At 30.1% G+C, this 26551-nt stretch overlaps 1 protein-coding gene across 2 annotated transcripts; it reads right to left on the bottom strand.

The window, feature by feature from the left end:
• Window positions 1-21042: 21042 nt before the first annotated feature.
• Window positions 21043-25789, bottom strand: LOC127260293 (nucleobase-ascorbate transporter 11). Of its 2 annotated transcripts, none has more exons than XM_051288012.1 (10): window positions 25048-25789; window positions 24094-24191; window positions 23837-24007; window positions 23427-23527; window positions 23163-23298; window positions 22954-23004; window positions 22483-22818; window positions 22130-22364; window positions 21647-21930; window positions 21043-21473 (listed from the first exon to the last, which is right to left on the bottom strand). In XM_051288012.1, the coding sequence occupies exons 1-10, from the start codon at window positions 25628-25630 to the stop codon at window positions 21225-21227; spliced, it is 2244 nt and encodes a 747-aa protein (XP_051143969.1). In that variant the 5' UTR covers window positions 25631-25789; the 3' UTR covers window positions 21043-21224. The 2 variants fall into 2 exon arrangements, with proteins under 2 accessions (XP_051143969.1, XP_051143970.1); XM_051288013.1 differs by having other exon boundaries at window positions 22531-22818; window positions 25048-25788.
• Window positions 25790-26551: the final 762 nt, after the last annotated feature.

The following is a 26551-nucleotide window of genomic DNA, read 5'->3' on the forward strand; positions in this document are numbered from 1 at the left end:
AAACTTTAATGCAAAACTCACATTCATCATAAAATATAATATTAACATACAATTGTTGGACATGGGTCCAAAAACACCCGAACATAAAGGAGGCACAAAGACAAAAGTGGAGCTAGAGCTCCTTGGCCATGAAATCGCTCAACAACAATGGAGCTTCAAGCCTCGGAGCCAAAGACTGCTGCCTCCACAGAGCCGAAGGCAACAACTTTCATTGGATTGTAGTACTTCCACATGGCCGAAAGCAGCAGCCTCCATGGACCTTAGGGCAGCAACTCCTTGGACTATGACACCTCCATCCCGGATCAATGTTTCCATAAGATCAGAAATTGATGTCACCATTGGGTTGAAAACAACTACTTCTATTGGACTGCGGTGCTTCCAGAAAACAGAAAAAGGTTGCTTCCACAAGATAGAAAGCAACAACTTCCATATATCTTGGGATAACTACCTTCATTGGTCCTGGGTTAATAATTTCGTACTGAACATTAGTGGAGGGTCTATGCACTTTCATACTTTATTCAAAAAGCTCCATGGAACAAGCCAACAAGAGGAAAATCGAAGATTCCATGTAACTCGAGGCTGTTGGGGACACATCCCCGTGGACCGGCTAGGAGTACGATGGAAACAAGTCGGAGTAAGCGAAAGATCTAGTCCAGAGGCAATGGAAGAAGTTCAGAGCAAATGGAACCCGGTCCAGAGGCAATGAAAACGGTTGGGAGCTGATGGAAGGAGATTACTTGATGGAAGGAGGTTACCAGGTAGTTGGGAGTTGATAGAAAGAGGTTAGCAGGCGGTTGAGAGTGGTGCAAGAATAATTGGAACTGTTCCTTTCAGTGGGAAGAGGCGTTTATTCTATCTTAAGATTTAAACTAGAAAAAAACACAACATGCACGCACAAAAAAATGAACTCGTATATTTCTCTATTTCTTTTTCATGTTTTAGTTTCTGTTTATGCATTTTAATTCGAATCACATGCTTTTATGTTTTTAACATATTTTTATCCGTTTTCCAGTAGATTTGTCCGAGTTTTAGTAGATGTTAGTTTAAATCCATCGAAATCGGTTGTTTAGACGCAAAACCTCGTTTAAAATCAAAGCTGTGCAGGCTCCATCGCAGGAGCCACCTCCAATCCGATGACGGATAGGCTCTTTAAAGTACTTCCGGAACTCACACCGACGAATCAAGGAACGGTCTTGGAACCTCTGAATTTTAGGTTTCAACAACAATATTTTTCAAAATATAGGAGAATTTCATGCAATTTTTAAATCATGAGAGAAAAATGGTGAAGATTTTACAAAATACAAATTGGTTATAAGCAATTTTGACAAACTTTTATCCAAAATACATATTTTTTATATTTTGCTGAAAATTAAATTTATATTTAAAAAGTTACATATATATATATCACATTCAAAAAATTATTTGAATTTAAAAAGTTACATATATATATATATATTTATATCACATTCAAAAAATTATTTGAATCTAAATGTTACTAATCAAAATCGAATCCCAAAATCCAAACTTGAGAAACAAAAAATCAAGGTTTTGAATAAATAATAGAACTTTTATGCACTATTTGATTAAAATAATGATAAATTAATATAATATATATATATATGTGTGTGTGAGTACTGCAGTGATTAAAAAATTGTTGTAACACATACCTGTTTAAATAGGAGCAAGCGCAAAAGTGTCCATACCTTCAAACCGACAAGGATTTGTACGAGGGATACTCCCATTCTATAAATAACAATGATCTGTTGATGATGACAACGTTAGACGACTTGACAACTTGGACTCATCACCTTACCCGCTTAACAATAAACCGTTAACTATAACAATATATACATATATATAATAAACTCTTAAATGCGGTTATCCACTTTTTAGTAGCCTGGACAAAAAAAAAAAATAATAATAATAATAAATAAATAAAATATGAGAGTATTTGTTTAAAATAATTTTTAAAAAGTTAATAATTAAGTTACTTAATTTAATCATTTTTTTAACTTTTTTATAAAAATATAATACAACATAAATTTATTTTTAATAATAAATAATAATCATAGTAATGTGTGTTTTTTTTGGCTGAGTTTAGCAAAAAAAATTAAAATTTAATATTAAAATAATATTTGATTAGATCTTTTGTGAAAAATATATTTTTTAAAAAATACAAAGTCCAAATAATAAAATCTAAAAAAATTTATGTAAAGAAACATAGACACTACACTATGTATATACATATTTAATGAATACCTGCATGAAGGATCTCGGTGCCCCTACTTGTGGGCCGACCCTAGGTTTGAATATTTTTTTTGGATGGTTAATTGGTTAGATTATTTTACTTTTCGGTTATAAATTGAAAATTATAAATATAAATAAATAATAAATCTACGTAGAAACTCCTAAAGAAACATTACAATTGTAATTTATTAAATAAAATATAAACAATGATTTTTTTTTCAAATAAATATAATACTCTACTATCTACTATCTACTATCTAATATACACTATCTACTATATATATTTACAATCCATCCCTAATTGTTTTTTATTTATTTAATTTTGCATGTGGGTCCCACGGTTTGAACTGATTATTATATACATTAGTACAATTTTGATCCAATTCATCTCCCATATTTATATATCAATTTACTTTTTGTATCAAATTTTAAGAATATTAGTCTTATATTAGAATATAGTATAAGCAAAGGTAAAAAGACTAAATTGTTATTATTAATATTGTATGATATAAATGTAATAATATTTGTGTAATATATTGTAAATTGGAAGGGTATTTGTAAAGTTAGGTAGATAGTACAGTTACTAAAAAAAATTGCTACTTTATTATGAGACGAATCAAGATAAAAAAAATAAATAAATTGTTAAAGGACAAAGAAAGTATATAAAATTTGTTTAGCATAGTCCCACTTTTTATTTATTTTTATGTGTCTTTTTTTTTTAAATAATATATTTGTTTGGTGGAAGGCCAATTTTTCGGCAATTTTGATCCAATTCATCTCCTTCATTTATTATTTTTAAATTTAATATATAATATTTGTTTAGCATAGTCCCACTTTTTATTTATTTTTACGTGTCATTTTTTTTTAAATAATATATTTCTTTGGTGTAAGACCAATTTTTCAGATATAAGTTTTAATTTGAGTTTTTTTTCTTTAATGTGAAATATAAGAAATATTAATATAAAAAATAATATTTCATATTAAATATTTCCATGAAATAATAATATATATATATATATTGAGAATCGTATAAAAAAAAATTGAAAGAACAAACTCTTTATTTTAATTATTTTATGTGCTTTATCTTTTAAAAATTTAAAATTTTTGGGATTCTATAACTAATTATACATTATACTTTTTTTGTCGGTAAAATTGTTTAGATTTGTTTGGGCATTGTGACGAAGAAATAATATTTTTTTTTATATTAAAATGAGTTATGTAGAAAATAAAGTGAAAAAATTATTAAAAAATTATCAAAATAATTGATAAAAGAAATACTAGAGTAAGTAAAAGAAATAGTAATAATTTGATTATTATTTGTTAAAACAAGAGTAATAGAATTATAGGATGATGAAATTGTTTAATATAAATAAATTGTATATAAGTTTAGCATATAACTAAAAGAAATTATAATATTTTAATATTAAATGAGGTATGTAAATAATAAAATTGGAGATATTATGAAAAATTTATCAAAATAATTGATTAAAAAATAGTAAATTTAAAAAGTAGTGATAATTTGATTATTATTTGTGAAAAGTAAGAGTAGTAAAATTATAAAAAGGATAAATGATTTATTATAAATGGATTGTATATAAGTTTACAAATAGCCAAAAAAGAAACGGTGGCATAATTTTAGTATTATACTCCATCCGTCCCAATTCAAACTACCATATTTATTATATTCGTCTGTCTCATTTCAAAGTATCACTTTTCTATTTTAAAAAAAGTAAATATACATTAATATTAAAATACCTTTAACTTTTACTTAAATTACAAACACACCATTACACATACAATTACTTTGTACAAAAAGTCAATGGAAATGTCAAAATCTCTTACATATTTTTACTAACCAATAAAATACTGTTATTTTAATTTATTATAAAACTCCAAATGATCCATTTTAAAAGGGAAGGAGTATTATATTATTATTTGTTTGATATTATTTTGTGTGTGTCTAATTTTCAATTAAAATAATTATTGAATTTGATATAAATAGAATTAAAGTGATCTTTTTAAGCGAAAAATGTAATATATTATATAAAAATAAATATATCTTTTGACATTTTTTGTTAAAAAATTCTATTATATTTTAATACTCCTTCCGTTTCGGATATAATGTCACATAAAAATAGATTTTGTAATAGTTATGATATGTAATAGAGTTTACACTTAGGGTATGTTATTTTGGAAGATTTTTCAAAAAATTTACTATTTATTAATTTTTTTCTTAAAAAAAGTTAAATTAAATATGTATATTTTATTTTCTATATTATACTCCCAATGTCCGGCTAATAAATATATATTTATTTTTGGTGCGAAGTTTAAGAAATAATATTATTTTAATGATAGTTGGGAGTAAAAAGTAATACAAATATAATTTTGCTTTTATTTTTTTGTGTAAAAGTAATTATACGACGGTAAAGTAATTAAAAATATATGTGGACAAAAAATTAGGGTATTTAGTAAAATAGTTAGTTTGTAATTAGACAACCAAAAATAAAAATATGTTCTGGCTAAACGAAAAGAGTTATGAAAATCAATTTTATATTTAAAATATCACATAAATGGGGAAAAGTATTTTATTGTAAATGAACAATGAAAAAAAATTGTTGAAAATAAAGCAAACAAATATGATTTTGACACTTTGTTACTTATTTATATTATTTAATTAGGAAATAAAAAATTAATGAATAAATAAAAGCGTGCCAAATTTAAAATTTTATTGTAGATATAAATCGATAAAAAAAAATGAAATTTATAGATTATAACTATGTACTATTCACTTTAAAAAATAAATAACTTATTTTTTATTATTATATTTTAATTGCCAAGGAATAGTATATGAACAAATTATTTATTTGTATATTGAATATCATTTTTAATATCAATTAATTTATAAGTTATTATTTTTTTTATTCATCTCTTAAACATATAATGTCAATTTTATGAATACACCATGAAAAAAATGATATATTTGGAAATTATATCAAATCAAGATTTATTATTATTGATATATAAATTATTAAATTATAAATATTATATAAAGAATAAAACTACAAAAACAATAAGAATAAAAATTGAGAGTGTGCTTGTTTTGTTAAATGGTTTGAAATGATATTTTTTTTATGTGAGATATAGAAAATTGCGTAAATAATATAAAAATAATGAATATGTGTAATATATTAATTTTTTTAGAAAATATGTTCTCCCTCCGTCCTATGTATTATAGACGTATTACTGTAGATATATGAATTTAGGTAAAGTGTGATTAGTATGTAATTAAGAAGTGTATTAGTAAAAATAATTGTTATATAATAAAAATAATTTTGGATTAAGATTAAGATAACTAAATAGTTTAATTAAGATTAAAAAAATAATAAAATTTAAATTTTAAAATGAGATTAAAGTGTATAATTATATTTTTAAAAAATGAATTAACAAATTATGTGGAACGGACGAAAATAAAAAATAGAGACAAATTATGTAGGATGGAGAGAGTATGTTATTTTTGTGAAAAAAGATAATATTATCCTAAAAAATACAAATTTGAATAAATATTACTAATATTATATAGAGATTCAAGTAATATATAATTAATTATAATTTTAGAAAAATAAATTGAAATAGCAGTTACAAATGAATGAAATTTGATTTTAACTTTATTCGGATATTTTAAATTTTTTTTACTAATAAGATTTTCAACTATACTATAATTTTAAAAATTGTTTAAAAAAATATGTAATTAAATTAAAATTTTAAAAAATATATTAAAATAATAGTTACATGTAAATGAAATTTGACTTTATAATGAGTAGATATTACTAATATGATATATAGACATTATTTTTGCAATATTTATATTTAATCGATAAAATCTCCAATATTTAGAACATAAATTAATTGTGTAAAATATTTTGATTTATTCAAATTATTTTTATATTAAAACCTATATATTTGATAATAATGATGATTAATTTTACCAATTCAATAAAAAGTTATAGTCATACCGTGTATAGTATCGGCTCTCTCTAGGACATATATATTTAGCGTTGATTACGTATCAGCACGCGTCTTTTTTCTAATTTTTTAAATTTTTTAACTTTTTGGTGTGGCCCACCACTAAAAATAATAAAGATATAAAAAAATGGATAATTGGTTTTAAATTCCTCTGCCACAAAAGAAGTTAAGATTGAGTCCTCTTACTAATTTATAACACTGCAATCCCTACTTTTACTTTTCATTTATAAACTACTTCCTACATTATATTATTTTTTTCAAAATTATTATTGGATTTGTAAAAAGACATTTTTATCCTCATCTTCTTTATTTTTTTTCCATCTCTTTCAGTGGTTACCTTGGTGCAAATTCATTTTATCATCTTTATCACTAGCGTTCTCGCAATGAATATCGTCATTCACACCGAAGAGTCGGAAAGAATGTCGATTATTATTTTTATAATCGAACTTTGTCAAACAAAAATAAATTGAAAAACCTATTTGTTATCTTTGTGTAGAAACCCTATTTGGCACCATATTCTCTTGGGTGAGGAAGATGACTAACTGAGAGTGGTAATAAGGTTGAAATCAAGATCTAAGGTGAATTAATTTTTTTGTCCTATTTGAAAGATTTCAATTCTCTGTTATTTAGGTAGTCTATGAAATTTCTTAAATTGCTCTAAAATTGAGGTAATTGAGTGATTGTTTTTAAATATTGAATTTTGTTGGTGCAGTTGCCTCTAATTATGGTTAATGTTAAAAATTTAGAAAGAATTGAAACAATTTTATGTATTACGAAAAAATAATTATATCATTTTATTTTATTTTTTGTGCAAAAAAATGCTAAATTTAGACTAAAATTTTATCTAATTTTAATTATGTTGATTATATGTTCAACAAATTGACTATAGAAGAAATATAACACTACAGTTTAAATTCACATTTTAAATTAATATTGACGATACTCATGATCTGATATGATTTTCTTAAATTGTATCCTTCAAAATTGGATTATAGCGATGATGTATTTTTCCTATGCTACTTATTTTAGTGTTGTAATATCTCTATTTGTATCTTCCTTTGTTGTGAAGTTCAAGTATTGTTGTTGCTCTTGAATGCACTCTTTTTGTAAAATTAGATTAAAACATTTGGCTGTAGAAATGCAAAAAAATTTGACTACAAGAGTCTACATGTCATTACATGAAAGAAGTTATTTGGATGAATCTACCTTAGAGTGTTTGGTGGTGGTTTTTCAAATTACTATGTCTATATTGAATGTAGACATAAAAAATTCTTTTGATAAATGTCTTGGAATGTCTCATATTCCCTAATTTATTTAACTACGTTTAGCTTGAACAAGTATATATATTTCGGTGGTTGAACTATTTTTACAATTTTGTTTATATTTTGATTCAGTTTGGAGTGATGATCATAAAGACATACTGGTGCATATTATTTCTTTTTATTGGGAATCTTTTTCCTTATTTCTCCTATAAGTGAAAAAAATAGTAATTCTTATTTTATATTCTTTATTTACTTGAATGCAAAGTTTGAGTACATACTTGGGTAAGAATTGGCACATTAAGATAAATAAGGGGTACATCGGAGTCGTGTTAGAGTATTTGTTTGCTCTAAAAACGGGTGAGAATACCATCATGTTGAATTCATCTATGATTTCTACTAATAAGTGGGTATATAGTATCCAAAATGATTGATTTCTTGGAATGTCTTATGTTCCCTAATTTATTTAACTACGTTTAGCTTGAATAAGTATATATGTTTTAGTGGTTAAAGTATTTTTACAATTTTATTTATATTTTAATTCAATTGTGAGTGATGATCGTAAAGACATACTGGTGCATGCTATTTATTTTATTGGGAATCCTTATCATTTTTTCTCCTATAAGTAAAAAAAAAAAGTAATTCTTATTTTTGATTCTTTATTAACATGAAAGCAGAGTTCAGGTACATAATTTTGTAGGAATGAGTACATTAAAATAAATAAGGGGTACATCGGAGTCGTGTTGAAGTACTTGTTTGCTCTAAAAACATGTGAGAATACTATGATGTTGAATTCATCTCCTATTTCCATTCATAAGTGGATATATGGTACCGAAATGATTGATTTCTTAAGTAGATGTTATTCGGACATACGTACATGTGCATGGAGTATTTGAAATAAGAATATAAATACATAACAAACCAACCACGATATAAAGATAGCGCATGTAGTTACGTGAATGGGTGACTCTGGTATCCTTAAACGTAGTTGATTTCTTACAGCAGTAGAGAATCCTTTGAAAGTGGAAGCAATCATGTACTCTAACAATCAATATAATTTACAGTCATTTATGATTTATTTAACCATCTACAAGTTAAAGTTGGACTATGATTGTACATATATCATACAATTTAACTAAGTTAGTTTTGATTTATTTAGCCATCTATATTTAATATGCGTTATTTATCACTTCATACAATTCAGGGTGTCGCGGAAATAATATTATGATGAATTCATTTATGGTTACCAACAACAAGTGAATATTTCGAACCGAAAGCGGTCGGTTTTCCAAGCATAGGTTAGTAAGGTTTATATACTCGTTACTAAAGCATATGACCCCAATATTATAGGTACGTAAAAGTTGCATCGGGGTATGTCGGTATTTGATGCAGGTATATAAGAATGTGCTTCGGGTACAAACACCGACATTCAAAGTATGAATGATGATTACTTAGGTATTATCTTTGTAGTAGCAAGTATCCGTGATTATGGTTGATTTCAATCAATCATCTGATGGAGAGTCTAATTCACGAATTCGATTATAGTACTTTCTCTCTCCAGACTCGTTGGAAAAGTTTGGGTACGGTATGTTTACATTCGAAAGCTCATGCCACACTTTTCAACATAATTTAACTAAATCATTAATGATTTGTTTAGTCATCCATAATAAATGTGTTGTTTACCTTTACATACACTTTTGGAATTCGCGGGAACAATACAATGATGAATTCATCCCCGATTACCGACAACAATTGAATATTTTGAACCGAGAATAATCAATTTCCAAGCACATGTTACCAAGGTATAAATACTCGTTACCAGAGCATATAGATCATATTACAAGTACGTAAAAACTCCTTCAGGGTATATCGATATCTAATGCAAGTATGTAACAATATACTTCGGGTACTAGCACCAACAATCAAAGTATGATTGATAGTTGCTTAGGTATCATATGTGTAGTAGTAAGTATCCTTGAATATAGTCGACTTCAATCAATCATTTGACGGAGGAGACAATTAAGGAAATCAATGAGAACACTTCTTCTATTAGACCCAATAGAAACGTTTGGGCACAATATGTTTACATTTAATAGCTAATACCACATATTTCAATGGCAAGACCACAAACAATATAAAGCTATTCATATTTCTCGTATGTGATCGTTGCGATTTTCATGCTTTCATACACACTTTCAATATTGTCATAATTTTTTAAATATATATAATTTCTTAAAATAAAATATATAAAGATAAATTTAATAAAAAATATTACACAATTTATAAAACTATTAGTAATTTAAATTTTGAAATATTAAAAAGTTACTTTAGAATTTTTTAATTAATTTAAATATTAAAATTATAATTTTCTACACATTAGATTCATTAAATACTCTCTCCGTTCCGGCTAATTATGCATTTTAGCTTAATACGAAAGGAAAAAATAATATAAATGAGATAGTTAAAAAAATAAAATAATAATATTATAGAAAATTTATTAAAAAATTGATTAAAAAAAGGAGATGTCATAAGTAGGGGTGGACAAAATATCCGAACTGAACCATCAAACTGCTGAGTTGAATTGAATTTTCGATTAATCGAGCAAATTTAATTTGAATGCATATACTGCATATTTGATATTTGTTCGATTCAGATGAATTCAGATTTTTAACCATTTTTTCGGTTCGATTAACTAAACCAAATATATATTTATATTATTATATTTTTAAATTCATATTAATAATTATATTATATTCGATTTTGTTTAATTCAAAATATTTGTAAATATTTTTATTTAATTGAAAAAATTATGTTGGATTCGAATTATTTGCGAATACTACAAATATTTTCAGTTAACCTAAAATTTTGATTCGAATACAGTTCACAGTTTCAAGTATTTGTTCGTTTCGGTTTGTATACCAAATACCTGCATATTTGCAAAATATACGAATTGTGTCCACCCCTGTTGATAAGTAGAAAAATAGTAGCAAATTAGTTGTTATTTGTTAGCTGTGGCTAATAAGATCATGAGTGAATAAAATTATTTATTATATATAAGTTTAACGAACAATTAAAAAAATTGACATAATTATAACGGACGGCGGAGTAATATTTTTAAAAATTATGCAATTTGATTTTAATCGATAAATAAGATGATTTTTATTTTTAACTATTAATACAAAAAATTAAAATATAGATAATCACATTTATAAATACTTATAATAAATAATATAAGTATATATAATACAAAAAAAATTAAAATATAAATAATTACATTTATAAATACTTATAATAAATAATATAAATATATATAAAAATGTAAAATAGAAAAATAGAAAAATAAAGTATTATATATAAACATAAATTTGAAAAAAATTATAAATATAAAACAAATTTAAAATTTAAAATTATTAGAAATTTTGAGTTAGATAATTAATTTTGGTAAAAAAGATTTAAAAAAAAAATGTGTGCTATATTATGAAGATAAATAATTAAGAAAAGTGATAAATATATATATATCTATAAAATATATTTTGCAAATTATTATTTTTTTAGTTTTTTGGTTCATCCACTTATTAAAACCGTGTTATTTTTATTTTTTATTTATTGAGTAAATAAAAAGTATATCGATGGAACAATTTAGGTAGAATAAAATATAGTATAGGTAAAGTGATATATCTTATAAGTATAAAAGCTAACATTGAGAGCATTTGAATATATCTTTTAGGTATATCAAATTTATACCAAAGAGATTAAAATATATATATAAATAGGAATCAATATAAAACTGAACAATTAAATGAGGGAGTGAAGATCAATTTTTTAATATGTCTGACATGGATGACAGAGCAACTCTCCCTTAAATAAAAAAAAAATAAAAAAAAAAAGAAAGAAAGAAATGGGGGAAAGAGAGGTGCATGGGGAAAAGGCGGCCCACTGCAGTTATATATGTACTAGTATAGGAAAACACGCTATGCACGGCCCAAAGTCATAAATTAATTATTTTGTTAATTCTTGTGTATAATATATCATATTAAATATACATTTAAACAATTCTTATAAATTTATTAAATTGTTAAAGTTAATTGTTGCTACCGAAGATAATAGATATGTAAATATGTCGTGCTAACCGCAATTAATATATTTACTCTATATTAATTTGAATGATTCAAAAATTTCCAAACCCCAATTCAGAAATTCGGTCATTGGTCAATACGAAAACAATAATAAATAAATAATAAAACAATTTAATAATAATTCAATAGCTCAAGTGTATAATTATTACAAAAAGATTATTAAACATATTAATTTACATCATTGCCAAGAATCAGATTCAAAAATCATCAGTGACCAGAGTCACATGTGACGAGGAGGAAGAGGAAATTGGATGATATTTCTCAGTGTATATTTAGTGTATATTTTGTACTTGTTTGGGCCTATTTCTTTGTATGCCTTATTGTATAATTAGCCCAGACCATGGTTTTTTCCCTCTAGCTAAGCCTAGATTCTCTTTTCTCCTTAGTCAGTTAGTTAGACCAGTATATAAAAACACTACAACGCTGATGCTTTCAATATACAAAAACCCAGAAAAATTCCAATTCATCTTCTTCATTCTTCTCATGGTATCAGAGCATAATCATATGCTGCTGTGATATTTCTATTGTTCTGATTTTTCTCTTGATATTTTCATATTATAGAATGGCTTCTGACTCAGCTAATCCATCATCTATTCCATCGAGCTCCAGGTTTAGTGCCTTAAGCTCTAACCCAATGAATGTGCTTAATACTTCTATAGCACACCTGGAACTGCATCCATCTGATCATCCCAGTATGAGTCTGATCTCCATCCAACTCAACGACACCAACTATCTCCTTTGGAGTAAGGGAATCATGAGAGCTCTCAGTGCAAAAGGAAAAGAAGGCTTCATCACTGGTGAAACAGGTAAGCCTGCAGATCCTTCAGCTGCCATTATATGGAAAAGGACAGACAATATGATTGTTCAATGGGTCCAAAACTCTATTTCTCCTCACTTGACCGATGCTTATAGATATGATAACTCAAGCTGTGAGTTATCGGAAATGTTAAGGGAGATATATGGCCAATGCAATGGCCCTTTGATCTACCAACTAAAAAAGGAAATCTCTTGTCTAGCCCAAAGAAACATGAGCATGGCGACTTACTTCACCAAAATGAGGTAATGTTCGTATTGTGGAATTATCAATGTGGATTGATGAATGTTTTTGTTTGCGGATTCTTTCTAGGTTCGGGGTTTGAATTGTTTGTGTTTTGTTGATAGTATGGCTTTGTGGAAATATTGGTGGGGATTGTTTGATGCGTTACTTTCCCAGTTGTTAGGTAATGGATTTCAACTATTAAGTATTGTTATGTTAGTATCTTATTTATTTTGGGAATAAGATTTTACATTTTCTACAATTTGCGACTATGACCGATTGCGATACTTACAGTATGCATGTATACAACACTTCATTTTTTGTAGGGATATCACAGCAGGTTAAGTTGTTACAAAAAAACTTTCATCTACATAACAAACACTATATTTAATGTAACGTTGTATTGTTGTATTGTATTGTTTGGGATGTTTGTTGTTACAGATGGTTTTGTTAAAAAAAAAAAAAAAAAAAAAAAAAAATTATTGATTTCTTATCATGAGTTGAATGATGTAACAAAAATCGTAACTAAAACCAACTCTGACAAGCAAAATTTGACTTTTTGTAACAAGGAAAGTAACGTAACAAATAGTGTGATGATAAGCTGAGTTTGATGTGTGATTATGGTTAGCTTTTCGAAAAATAGGGATTTTTTACGGATTGAAATAATCTTGAATATTGGCATATGAAAAATGATCAGATATAAAATTTAATAAAAATGATTTAGTTGTATATCCTAAAATGATGTATCATAATTGATTGGAAAAATTGTCCATAATTCTATTGTGGTTTCGAAACTCGACGTAAATTCTCCCTTTATTTTAAAAATTGTTTGGCGTGTCCTTATATTTCAAAAAAGTTGCATGAATCTCCTCTGTGGTTTCGAAACTCAATGTAAATCCCCACTTTATTTTAAAAATTGCATGACACTCCCTTATATTTTTAAAAATATTGCAAGAAACCCCCCCGCCATGCAAAAAATATAGATAGAAAATCATCTTCTCATCACAAAATGGAGGTTTCATGGTGGTAGAGTTTCATGCAACATTTTTTAAAGTATAAGGAGGTGCTATGACAATCTAAAAGTACAGGGAAATTTTACGCAATATTTCGAAACTACATGAGAGTTATGAGTAATTTTACCTAATTGATTTATACTCTTTGAATGGTGAGTTTCAAGGTCGAACACAAAGATTTTAAGTCATGAAATTGAACCAAGAAAAATTATGGAGTCTGGCTAAGTCGAAAAAGCAGTAAAGGTTGGCTCTCAGGAGAGCAAACCAGAAAGCAGTAAATTGCGATAAAGTAAATAAAGCAGTAAAGAATGAGCGGCAGCAACGGTTTACGAGCGGTGAATGGAGTGAATGTGCTTGTGCGGTGAGCGGAATGGCAAGGATGACTAGCATGTGGTATATATATACATATGAGCGAGGATTGGCGAGCGATGAGTGATAATGAAAGCGTATAGATTAACAATTATAATAACAATAATAAGAGTGAACATAGGTGTTTGTGTGTTATCTGTGTGATACAAATATGACTAGATTCTCATGGATGAAATGAGCATATGATGAAGATGAAATAGCGAAATATAGATATACTCTAAGCGATAGAAGTAAAGAATGTGATCATACTTGTTCATTTAAACCAGATTCTTGATTCGTTGGTACTTGACCTTAAAGGATTTACAACAAGACTTCAATGACACCCAAATTCAGAAAATAATAAGTAAGAAAAGCTATTGTCACTAGACATTTCTGAGAACCGATAAACAAGCGTCTATGTCTAATTAATCATTATAAAATTTGTTTCATTAGTGGCTTTACTGTTCTGATACCTCTCTTTAATCAAAATTGAATTCAGAACAATAATGAGCAGGTCGACAAGGCTCACGCATACTTAAATACATTGAACTACCTAAAATTTATTAATGAATACGACGGAAAATTAGGCTTTGATAGTCAATTCTTCCGATGCAATTTCCACGAGTAAAATTCCATATTTAAACAATCAAATATAAACTTGAATTGGGAAAGAATTTGGAGATGAATAAATCTTGATATTGAATTAACACTACGAAAGCTATAACTCTACATTATGAAAGCGGTAACAAAGCAGTGAAAAAACTATAAATTTGCCTAGAAAGCAACTGATTGGGCGGTTAGGGGATGAGAGAATCTCTTACTCCCTCGATCTCCTCTCTAACTAGGAGAACTCTCTTACAGGATTGTATCTCTAAAAAATGAACAGAGTAAAAATAAAGTATAATACAGTATGATCTATATATAATATAAAAAGAATCTGGTCCTATTTAAAAATTTTCTGGAGCAGCAGTTAACAACAGTTGGGCGATTACAGAGTAGAGGTTGGGAGCACTTGAAATGTTGTTGCAACCGCTAGGCAGTTAAGCAGTTAATTGGTTGAATGGTTGGAATTGTCATAACTCTTAGCTTGCTCACTTGTCTGGGGGACTGCATTATTCAGGCACAGATCTTCCTCACTCGCCTTGCTACACTTGGCTTGGTTGGAGGGCATCGACACAACTCAAGCGAGGTTGTCGTCGCTAGCCAGTAATGGATGATTGACCGCTGAGAGATCCATACTTAGGGTGTGTTTAGTAATTAACTTATAGCTCTTAACTATTAGTTGATTCAATTAACAGTTAGTTGTTAGCTGATTCAATTAGCTGGTTTGACTAGTTGATTCAATTAGCTGATTGTATTAAAATGTTTGGTAAATCAATTGTTTGAAATTAACTGTTTATACGTAAAATGACAATTGAGGATATATATTTTTTTTAGGGTAAACTGTTTTTTTAGTCCCGTAACTGGACCCCCTTATCATTTTAGTCCCGTAAGTGGAGCATGTCGCAAACTAGTCCCATAAGTGAAACATTTTCGCTGTTTTAGTCCTCCGGCGCCGGAGACACCCGCGTGGCTCGCTGGAGGTGACGTGTCCGCCAGGTGTCCCGCCAGGTCAGCGACACCTAGCGGACACGTGGATTTATTTATTTTTTTTAATTTTTTTTATTTTTTAAAATTAAATCAAATTAAAAAAATTAAAAATATATAAATAAAATTAAAAATAAATTAAAAATAAGTTTTAAAAAAATTAAAAAAATAATAAAAAAGATCCACGTGTCCGCCAGGTCAGCGCCAGGTGACGTGTTCGTGGCGGACACGTCACCTCCGGCGAGCCACGCGGGCGTCTCCGGCGCCGAAGGACTAAAACAGCGAAAATTTTTCACTTATGGGAGTAGTTTGCGACAGGCTCCACTTACAGGACTAAAATGATAAGGGGGTCCAGTTACGGGATTAAAAAAAACAGGTTACCCTTTTTTTTAATAATATTCAATTGTGTTCTTTTAAGTTTAGAAATTTTAAAATTTTTTGGTATTAGTCGTTTAAGATTTGTGAAAGTATTATTAAAATTTGTTTTTTTTTTATTTTTAGGTTTTAAAAAATTAATATTTTTATTAAAAAATATCAATAATTTTTTTTTTATTGAAATGGTGTAGAATATAAAATAATAAATTTTTTGTATATATATTGTTTATTATTAATTTATTATATATATAATTTTTAATAAATTTATTATATTTTATGTATTTTTTAATATAAAATTATATATATAAATAAATTAATAGTATTTATTTTTTAATTAAGTTTTAATTTTGAAAAAAAAATGTATAATTTACAAAATTAAATTATATATAAATTTAATTATTTTACAATTTATGAATAAAATTATAATTTAGTAGATAAAATATATTAAAATAATTAAGAACTACTGCCATACAAAATATATTTATATGTATGTAAAATAAATAATAAAATTTAAGGCCAATAAGGGATAAAAAAATAAAGGTGAAACAGCTCTTCTAAAACGTTGGGTAATATAAGTTTTCAGCTTTTTGAATCCAATAAGCTGTTTAAAAAAACTAATTTATTAAACACTTAAATTATCTTTTTGATTGGTCATACAGTTAAAAGTTGTTCAACAAGCTAAAAACTCTTGAGAAAGTTTTTTGTCAAACACTCTCTTAATCATTTCTTGGAACTTCTAGATCATCGCTCGTCAACGATGGACGTCTGGCTGACTGGCTGGCTGGCTCGGGCGCGAGCAGAAAGAACGTCGCTTGAAAAGGCTAAAAATATCAATAATCTATACAAGCGAGCTTTGGATCATATCAACCGAAACATATCAATAAAGTATGTCATAAATCAGATATTGTGATTGTTCTTGCATAAAAATTCAGGAAATACATAGTTTTATCAAGCGATAAATATGCTATTATTTGAAGTTATCACGTGACAAAAGCCCTGCCATACGTGCAGAAAGGCCGACCTTTGATTACGAGAAAAAACCGTGACAAAAAGCGTAATAAAAGTCCAATCCCAGTGTGCATTGACCGACAATAATAGTTACGAAAATTTGCGTGGTAAAAAAATTTGTTACGCGAGTATACATTACAGAAAAAAGTTGTCACTACATCGTCGCAAAAACGCAAATTGCATAAAAAATTGGCTCTAGTTATAATTTTTTGGGCGTAGCATAAAGCAATTTTTTTTTGGTAGTGTGCGGCAATTCTTGACTTAAGCAAATCTAGTAACAAAAATTTAATCAACATTGAGATGATTTCGATGTAAATAATTAAGATCTAAACTTCTTCTTCTTGAATCTAACACCAGGAATATCTCCACCCTTTCCGTCCAAATGCAGCAATCAACACCTCATCATTTTCTTTAATGAAATTTAGACATCCATCTTTGGGATGAAGGCGGTTCCGGTGAACAAAGCTAGACTTTTCTATCAACGTTTCGATGTCTGTCAGCGAAGGCGGCGGCAGTGATTTTAGGGTTCATGAAAAAAGAGGGATGAATTCGCGGTGGAAAAAAGTTAGATCGATCGGTAGGTGGGGCTATCTTGTTTAATGAATGTGTTTATTTCAATTTGGTCCAATCGAGTCAAGTTGGAGTTTTAAAAAATTACTTTTTATTTTTATTTTTTTTTAATAACCGCCACATCAATTGTCGCTGACATGCCACATCATCTCACATGTCAGCACCGGCTAGGTACACCTCTGCAATGGCCAATCCATGTATGCGCACGTGACCGACGCGTAATATTTTTCGGCGCCAAATGATAAATATAAAATTTGCGAAAGACTTAGTGTCTTACTTTACAAAACTTTAAAAAAATATATCTAAAAATAATAATTTGACACACACAATGAGCAATTTTTATAATTTGAATAATAGTATCGTCTTGATGTTATATATAATTCATGAGGATCCTGAATTTATTTCAATCATTCGATCAATTTAATTATCTTTGATAAAATAAAATAAAATCAATTATCTCAACTACTTCCTATATATTCGGAAAGTCACACCTAATTAAAAATAGAAATGATCCTAATTAAAAATAGAAAGGTGTTCAAATAATTACTTTCTTAATCGTACACATTCAAAATATAATAATTTATACGGTTATCACAGATAATATTTTTACAACGTTATTATGATGTTTTATCACGAAATACACCCCATATATAATTTACTAGAATGATATTTTCATAAATATATTATGATGTATATTTTTAATCCGCGAATTATTTGTTATAAATAAAATAACAATTAATTATATAATTCTTTCACCCTTCTCACCCTCAATTTATTTACTAATCCTAATTTTACCACGGCAAAGACTCCATCCTCTTCTCATCGCCCTTCCTCCATTGACCACGCATTCTGCGACCGCTAATGACGACATATCTACTCGTGCCCGCTGCCGTCAAACACGCTAGCCGCCTTTGCCCTCGATTCCCCTTATATTAACACCTCCGCACTTGACAACAGCCGCTGCGACATCTCTGGCCGCGCCACCGGCAATCATTTTCGCCATCGATTTCCCTTCTATCTACACATCCGCAGTTGAAGACCGCCGACAACAACTTCTCTGGCCGCGCCAACTGCTGTCAAACACGTTTGTTGCATCCGCTCTCGATTCCATGTCGTGTGAGGTAGGAGGAGGTGGAGAGGTAGAATTGGTTGACAATTAACAGATTTGGTGGTTGTATTTTCAATACTGCGTAATTTTTTTATGGTAATTTGTGCTTAATGTGCATTCTTGATTAGTCTTTTTTAGAAAAAAAAATATATATACGCATAGTTATTTCTAAAAATTTTTATGTTGGTCTTCGAACTCGTACGATGTATATTCAGGACACATATGTTGTTGAACTCAAGATAGACTAATGATACTAAATTTTTTATGCAAACTTTTATTTCATGTTATGGTTCATATTATGATTTATATATTACATAGTTACGATATATTGATCAAGTTTAAATGATGGACTATGTTAAATACATTATTCACCATTATGTTTATAAAAAGGGTATATACATCATATATAAATTATATAAGTTGCAGATGTTGCACGTATAGTTATTATATATTTCATTTTATGATTTCTATTTATGATTTATATATTGCATAGTTATAATACATTGATCAGGTTTAAATGATAGAATATGTTAAAAATATTTTTCACCATTATGTTTATATGTATTACAGACGGGCAATATCCTCTAAACATGTTTGTTTATTATTGGTGTCAACTTTATTGCCATTTATTTTTGTACCATTTTTTATTGCATCAATAGTAAATGTATGATGCTCATTTTTTGCCTTTTTTTGCATTTGTATTCTCACGAAAAAATTTTTTATCTATGTGCGCATCTATAATATGACGTGTACGTATCGTCGGAGTTTAAAAATATGCATTGGTCCAATAATTATCACTTGAAGAATCGGATGATATACACCGTTATAAAATATACTATTTATTTTAATGTAATATGATTTACGGAATATAATATTATGATGTCGTTCCAGTGTAAATATTGAGTAACTAAATTACTTGCCTTTCTTTTTTACGCATTATATGACTCGATAAATATTGTATATGTTTTTTAGAGATTAAAATAATAAAAAAATAATGGATATGATTTAATTTGGAGGTTTTTTTCAACTCTTCGGTTGACCCTAATTTTAAGCGCAAATTAATATAAACACTTTTAAATTTGGATAAGGTATGATGCTCTTATCTTATCGGTTTTAAATATGATTTCACAGAGCAATCGATTAAATTTTGTTACAAAACTTATTGTTTTTAAGCAAATAATTATATAATTTTTACAAAAAAATAATACGATGTAAAAACATCCTAAGAAAATAATGCAAATCACAACTATTGGGTTCGACAATTAGGATAAATTTAATGTATCTCATTTTACTATTGGAAACCTGCAATTCACCCACTATTTCGGCCATTGATTCAATAATTTTTGTGTGCAACTACTGATATACTAAATAAATAATATGATTATGATGTATGTATCTTTAACATATGATATTCCGAATATAGAGATATGTTGTAATAAAAATTCGTCAGTACGTTACTTTCGTGATAGATAAAAAATAGAAAAAACTTATTGCATTCCGCACTTTATAGAACATTATCTTCGTCCAAGGCATATTGGAACTCACCGGAATGCGCTTTATTTTGTTCTATCTTATTCCACGCTCCAAGTTTTCCACTATATTTTTTTCTTCGATCAACGTCGGTAGATAATATGGAATTCTCTTTTCGTTTTTTATGTGAACCGAAACAAATAATGAGCACTATAAGTATCTATCTATATTTGTGTTTTATTGGTTTACGCTGAAATTGATAGTTGTTTTATTTATATATAAATCAAATTACATATCTATCCCTGCATGTATTCTCAACCGTTGATCAATATTCTCATTCGATGGCTATAATTTTTTCAGGACCCTTCTGAATTATAAGATCAGGAAGATACTCGGATTGTTATAATTTATTGTTAAAAAAAAAAAAAGCCGTGGCACATGTGTATTTCAAGGCTTTTTTGAAAAGGTTCATTATTGTTGCTCTTATGTGGCAATTTTGTCTACGTAATTTTGTAATTGTTATAATTACTATAAATATTATTTAAATAAGGTAAAATTGTTCAATTACTTCTAGCGTCATTTCAAAATTCAGCTATACAAAAAAAAATAGCATGACGATCTATATACTTTTAAAAACGTTCATAGAACTCCCTCACCATACAAAAAATTATAAATAAAAAATTATCTTCTCCGCAAACAAAAAAATGTAAAAAGAGATTTCATGCACGTATAAAGTAACACCATGCTTTTAAAGTACATAAAAAATTTACGCCGAATTTCAAAACTATCGAAAAATTATAGACAATTTTGCGTTTTAATAATTGAGCCAATATAATGCACGGTAGCACCGCGTACCCTATAGTTTAGTAAAAAATTACAACCCTCCAGTGTAGAAAACGGAGGAGCTCTAATGTTTTTTATAAATTGCAATTGAAATATCTGATGCATTAAAATTTTAATAGATGGATAGATCCTGTGCAATTTATAAACGTAAATGAAATTTGCATACATATATAATGAATGCATCTTCATCTTCATCTCATCTCATCCCAAGTCAGTCCCATTGTTTCTTTTTCCCACACCCAAACATTTGGCCCAACCAAAGCAACAAGAAATCTTTCTCGAGAGGGAGAGGGAGAGGGTGTAGTAGTCGGGATCGGGATCGGGATCAGTTGACCATATGTAGCGGCCACGTTCTTGGGAGGTGGCTGGGGCCGTGTTGTCGAGCAGCAGCGCTATGAGGAATGCCACCACCATGTTGAGGGAAAGAAGCCCGTTCAGCGCAAAGTCCACCTGAAATAAAATATATATAATCAGAACAGCTAATCTATATGCAAGCAACAAAAATTACACTATATACCTAAGCAAAATGAAAGAGGTTGGTTGTTAGTGTTAGCGTTTGTGTTACTACATGATAAGACATGAATCTCATGTGCACTTTCTTTCTTTCTTTCTTTTGTACTTACTTCATTACTTCCGGATCGGATTGGCCCATCAGAAGCTGCTGAATATGGGATCAGATACGCAGGTAGAATCAGACTGACTTCTGGCAGATATTGCTGAAAGTATGCAGGGACAGACAATCCAAGGAACAGTGAAGCACCTACTATACTTATGTTCCTGAAGCTTGCTGCTGTCTGATTATATTGCAGCGTCGATACCCCCAACGCCACCATGAGCCCCCACATAAAGCACAGCACTGCTGCTGCTAAGGCTTGCGGTATGGATGCAAGAATAGCCCCAACTTTACCTACAAACAATGAAGTTGATAGATAGATAGATAGATAGATAAAAAGAAATGAAGTCCCTAGTGTTGGCCTTGTCTATGATAGCATATCATGAGATCGATGATCATATATACATATATCTATATAATGGATTGCACTCACGATATTAATTCAATTGAAACAGATTGAATTACAGGGTGGGGGTGGTTTCATTTTTAGTACCTATAAATGAGAAGACAATCAAAAATAGGGCTCCGACCTCTATGACTTTTCGGCTGGCAACCTTAGTTACATTGATAGTGTGCACATTCTCTATCAAGGTAGTTGAGCCGGTACCCGAGCCCCAAAGTCCTGCCAATACGCTGCAAAAACCCTCAACCCCAATTCCTCTGCTGACAACACCAGGGGTCGGAGCCTTTGAGTTGATTCTCATGGACACAATGTGATAGGTCCCGACCTGCACGTATTGATCATCATCAATTCACCTGATTCATACCTTTAATAGGCAATGAAGAATTGTTTGTCATAAACTGGAAGCAAAAGGGCTGCAGCTTTTCTTTTAGATTAGAATTTACAAATAGGCGATGATGATGATATCTGAGAGAAAGTAGTCGGTCACTGACTGAGTCGACAGAAGCAACAAGTGATACACAAATCATTATGATTGACGTTCGCAACCGGAAGAGGGGAACGCCCCATTGTAAGGGGTATGGAATCCTGACCCACGCGGCCATCTTCATTGCATTGGAAACATCGGTCCGGCAGTGCTTCATTGTATATGCATGCTTCCTACATGCATCAATGAGGATGTTCGAGCTCGGTATGTCTGCCCTGCAACCTTTGTAGTTATAAGCCCCGCCAGCAGTTAAAAAGAAGGCGTATGCCCATATAACAAGGACACTTAGGGGAACCTGCAGCAAATGGTCCATCCATCCGTTTGGATAATATAAGATAATATAATATAGAAAGAACACTGAATGTAAGGAAAGGAATGTAGACAGATATCTCCACAAGAAGCAAATTTGAAATCCACAATACATACATACCGCATAGATTCGAAATATCCTATTGCCAAAAATGGATACTCCTCTAAGATACTGCAGCAAATACAAGGGAGCTACAATTAGCAAGTTATAAAGCAAGCTACTATACAGATGTTTGTTAGAGAAATGGAATTGGAATCGAATGGAATGCAAAATCTTACACCCATATCTTCATGGGAAGTAGGTATATCATTTTATAAGAATATGCTTACCAAGGTAAAAAGAAGAACCAAAAAGATCTCGGGAAGGCTGATTTCCACACAAGCACCGGCTTGAGGGAAGCCGAAGCTAAAAAATGCTAACCCCATAGCTACCACTGTGGGCACAACCACGACCGGGTTTATGAACCTGCAGCAAAATTGGACATGTTAAGTCCGAGTGGATAAGAAGCACTCCCAATCTATGAGAAGCATACATTGTCCTAAAATAGGAATAAGGGAACCGGAGACGACAATAAAAAACATTTTCAAGGCTACCTCAACAATAAAGACATCATGCCACTCAAACCCATGATGCATTGGAAAATCGAGCCAATGATTATTGCACCTTGTAGTTCTCTCATAATATGCCTGAATCTCTGTAGAAAATTTTTTAGAGATACAATCATTTATAAGAAAGATTTAACAACCACTAAGGAAAACATATTACAAAAGAAAATCATGGAGCTTAGATTAGAATATATATAAACAAATAAATCTTGTTTTCTCAATAAAAATAACAGACTGACTGGTTCACATTTGAGCCAGGATGCACCTGCAGTGACTCTTATCCAGGATAAAGGTGAATGCAGCACACGATGGCCTTGCCTCTCCATAGAAAATCAAATTGATCCAAACTATACTGATTTTATAGTTTAAGAGCATGAGATTTTGCTTTTAAGCCTTACATGTTCGGTAAGATTCCGGAGTTCTCGTGAATTCATGATGATGAGTGCAGGAGCCAAATAAACGAACGAACTGCCTTGAACCAAAGGAAGCCGAGTGCCAAAGTGTGTATGCAGTAAAGTTGTGGTGCCCGACAGCAGCAACATAGTGGAAATTACTGTGGCTGTATCCTTCTGTAATTGTATCAGTATAATAGAGGAACCGATGGTGAAATTTTTGATCCCATAATAGTGCTAGTGTATGTATTATATATGCTTACATCAGTTCCACCCATTGCTGGTACAAAGAGCAGAGGAATGAAAATAATAGAACCAGCCAAGGATAAATAGTGCTGCAGCCCATAAAATATGGCAGCCACTGCAAATCAAAAGAGCAGTCACTTTAGAGGAACACAGGACATAAATCAGTTGTATACTAAACATATATCAACTCTACACGCGTAAATGTGTGTATGTCGGCATGTGTTACTTTTCTCATTGATTATTCTATTATTGCTATTTAGATTTAGAGTTGTTAAGCCAATCATGTCGTTTATATACTTGGCTCGGATTCGACTACGTTTAACCTCGTTCGCAAACGTAAACGAGTTGAACTGAACAACATAAATAGACTCATTTTATTAACATGCAAGCTCAGCCTTGTTCGCAAACATTTAGAAACGTTTGTTAAAGTGACATATTTGTAATATATATATAATCATTAATTTAAAAATGAAATATCATATCGAATGAGCTCAAAAACGTGATTAATCAAACCGAACACAAACACAAGTTCGAACAATGAAATTGTTTACCGAAAGGAGCTTGAACACTAGACAAAAACTCGAATACTTAACAAACAAACACAAGCCTTGTTTGCCAATATTAACATCGAACACAAACATTTTGTATTCGGTCCCCCGGAGCTTCTAAACTGGAACACTAATAGACATAGTACGGTGACCACTGACCACCCCCCCCCCCTCCCCCCTCCACCCTCATCTCATCAGCCAACAAATATCACAGTAAACTAGAAAATGAAATGAAATAAAATTACTTATTGGATTTCCATATATATATGTGTGTATATATATAGAGAGAGAGAGAGAACACAAAATGTCATATTGTAAATTGTTAATTGCTGGATTCAAAGATGAAGAAGGAAGCAAGCATTCAGGATCAGGATAGAATAGCAAGAAAGAGTATCTATCGTGTATATATCTATCAAATCTAACCATAACCGGGATTATCCTTCAATCCCAACACCATTCTCGGCGAGGAAGAGGGAGAGGAAGAGGGATGCCATCCTCCATCGACGCCACGGGACTCCCCATCACCAATCTTCTCCGCCGCAGAAGCAGCAACAGCCTCACTCCCATTCGACAGTCCCCCTCCAGCATCCATGGCAACTCTGAAGCCGCCACCATCCCCACCCCCATCCCCATCCGCGCCAACCTGTTGGATCTCCGGGGGCTTCCTAGTGGTCCTCCTCCCCAAAATGGGATCAATCTCAATCTTGGGAGATATCATCGACGGCTCACTCCTCTCCGCAATACCCTTCTCCAAATCTAACCTACTACCCACCCCACCCCCACCATTCCTCCTCCTCCTCCCCTCACTCAATTCCCTCCTCTCAGTCCCAGTCTCAGCCTCACCTGAGAATGTTGACACAAAGCCTGTCCTCTTAGCCCATGATCTTAACTCCTTAGGGTCATGCCCTCTTTCCGAAACGAATGGCTCGATCTTGGGTTCCAATTCAGATCCATTTTTCTCACCCTTTTTTGCACTTCCCCTTCCCAGGCTAGACCCCTCTTCCATCTCGCTCTGAGGGATTCCAAGACCTGCTGCTGCTGCTTCGTCCTTTTACTTTTTCCTTCTGTTTTTTTCCCCTCTTTTTCGAACCAAACTCCAAAGCCTTAAACCCAGAGGAGGAGCGGCAGAGGAAGTGAATCCAGCCGACGGAGGCATCTCCTTTTATATATATAGTACATATCATGACGATATGATATGATATGATGTCTTCGGCCGCCGCTAAGACGTTGCTGTCATTGGTGGCGGAATTACAGGAATGCCCTCGCTGTAAGTGGCCGTTAAAAGTAGCCTTTGTTTGCCGATGACATGATGATGATTGTGAGGCTATGTGTAAAGCTTTTCTTAGTTTTGAAGGCTAATCAGTCATTTGTTGACCAACCAGTGTGATTGCCACTGATTTACTACTTACTCTTTTTGTCAATTATAATTATAGCGTAAGTTGGTCTGTACATCAAGTCAGTCCCATTAAATTATAATTCAGTCTCTGCTATAAAAAAAAATTATTTAACTTTCTTCTTTACCTATTTAATTTAATATTAGTTCTTATTTTATATATTTTTTTTATCTATATAGTATAAATTTAATATACTTCTAAAATATATCTAAATACTCTTAATATTATTTTATATACGTATAATTATCCCGCTTTACTTATATTATTTTTCACTTTATTAACTATTCTATTTATATACCTCTATTTACATTATATATACATTTACTTATGTATTTTTAAAAAATAAATAAATAAAAATAATAATTAGAATCATATTTTATTGTGAGGTGGTGTAGAAAATTAAAAAAAAAATGCAAAATATATTCTTTATATATTCAATTATTAAATTTGTCTATTATTTATTTGACTGACAAAATATATCATGTATATTATAAAATATTATATATTTTTTATATCCTAGTGACGAGTGAAGA

The sequence above is a fragment of the Andrographis paniculata genome, unplaced genomic scaffold (assembly GCF_009805555.1).
Source record: "Andrographis paniculata isolate CXL003 unplaced genomic scaffold, ASM980555v1 Contig61END, whole genome shotgun sequence".
NCBI classification, from domain to species: domain Eukaryota; kingdom Viridiplantae; phylum Streptophyta; class Magnoliopsida; order Lamiales; family Acanthaceae; genus Andrographis; species Andrographis paniculata.

What these genes read in the sequence shown, in the direction of transcription:
- LOC127260293 (XM_051288012.1), bottom strand. Translation starts at nt 25,630, where the DNA reads ATGGAAGAGGGGTCTAGCCTGGGAAGGGGAAGTGCAAAAAAGGGTGAG. An exon ending in GGATATTTCGAATCTATGCG is followed by an intron (nt 22,819 to 22,953) that starts GTATGTATGTAT and finishes CATTTGCTGCAG; the next exon opens with GTTCCCCTAAGTGTCCTTGT. An exon ending in ATCATCATCATCGCCTATTT is followed by an intron (nt 22,365 to 22,482) that starts GTAAATTCTAAT and finishes CAATACGTGCAG; the next exon opens with GTCGGGACCTATCACATTGT.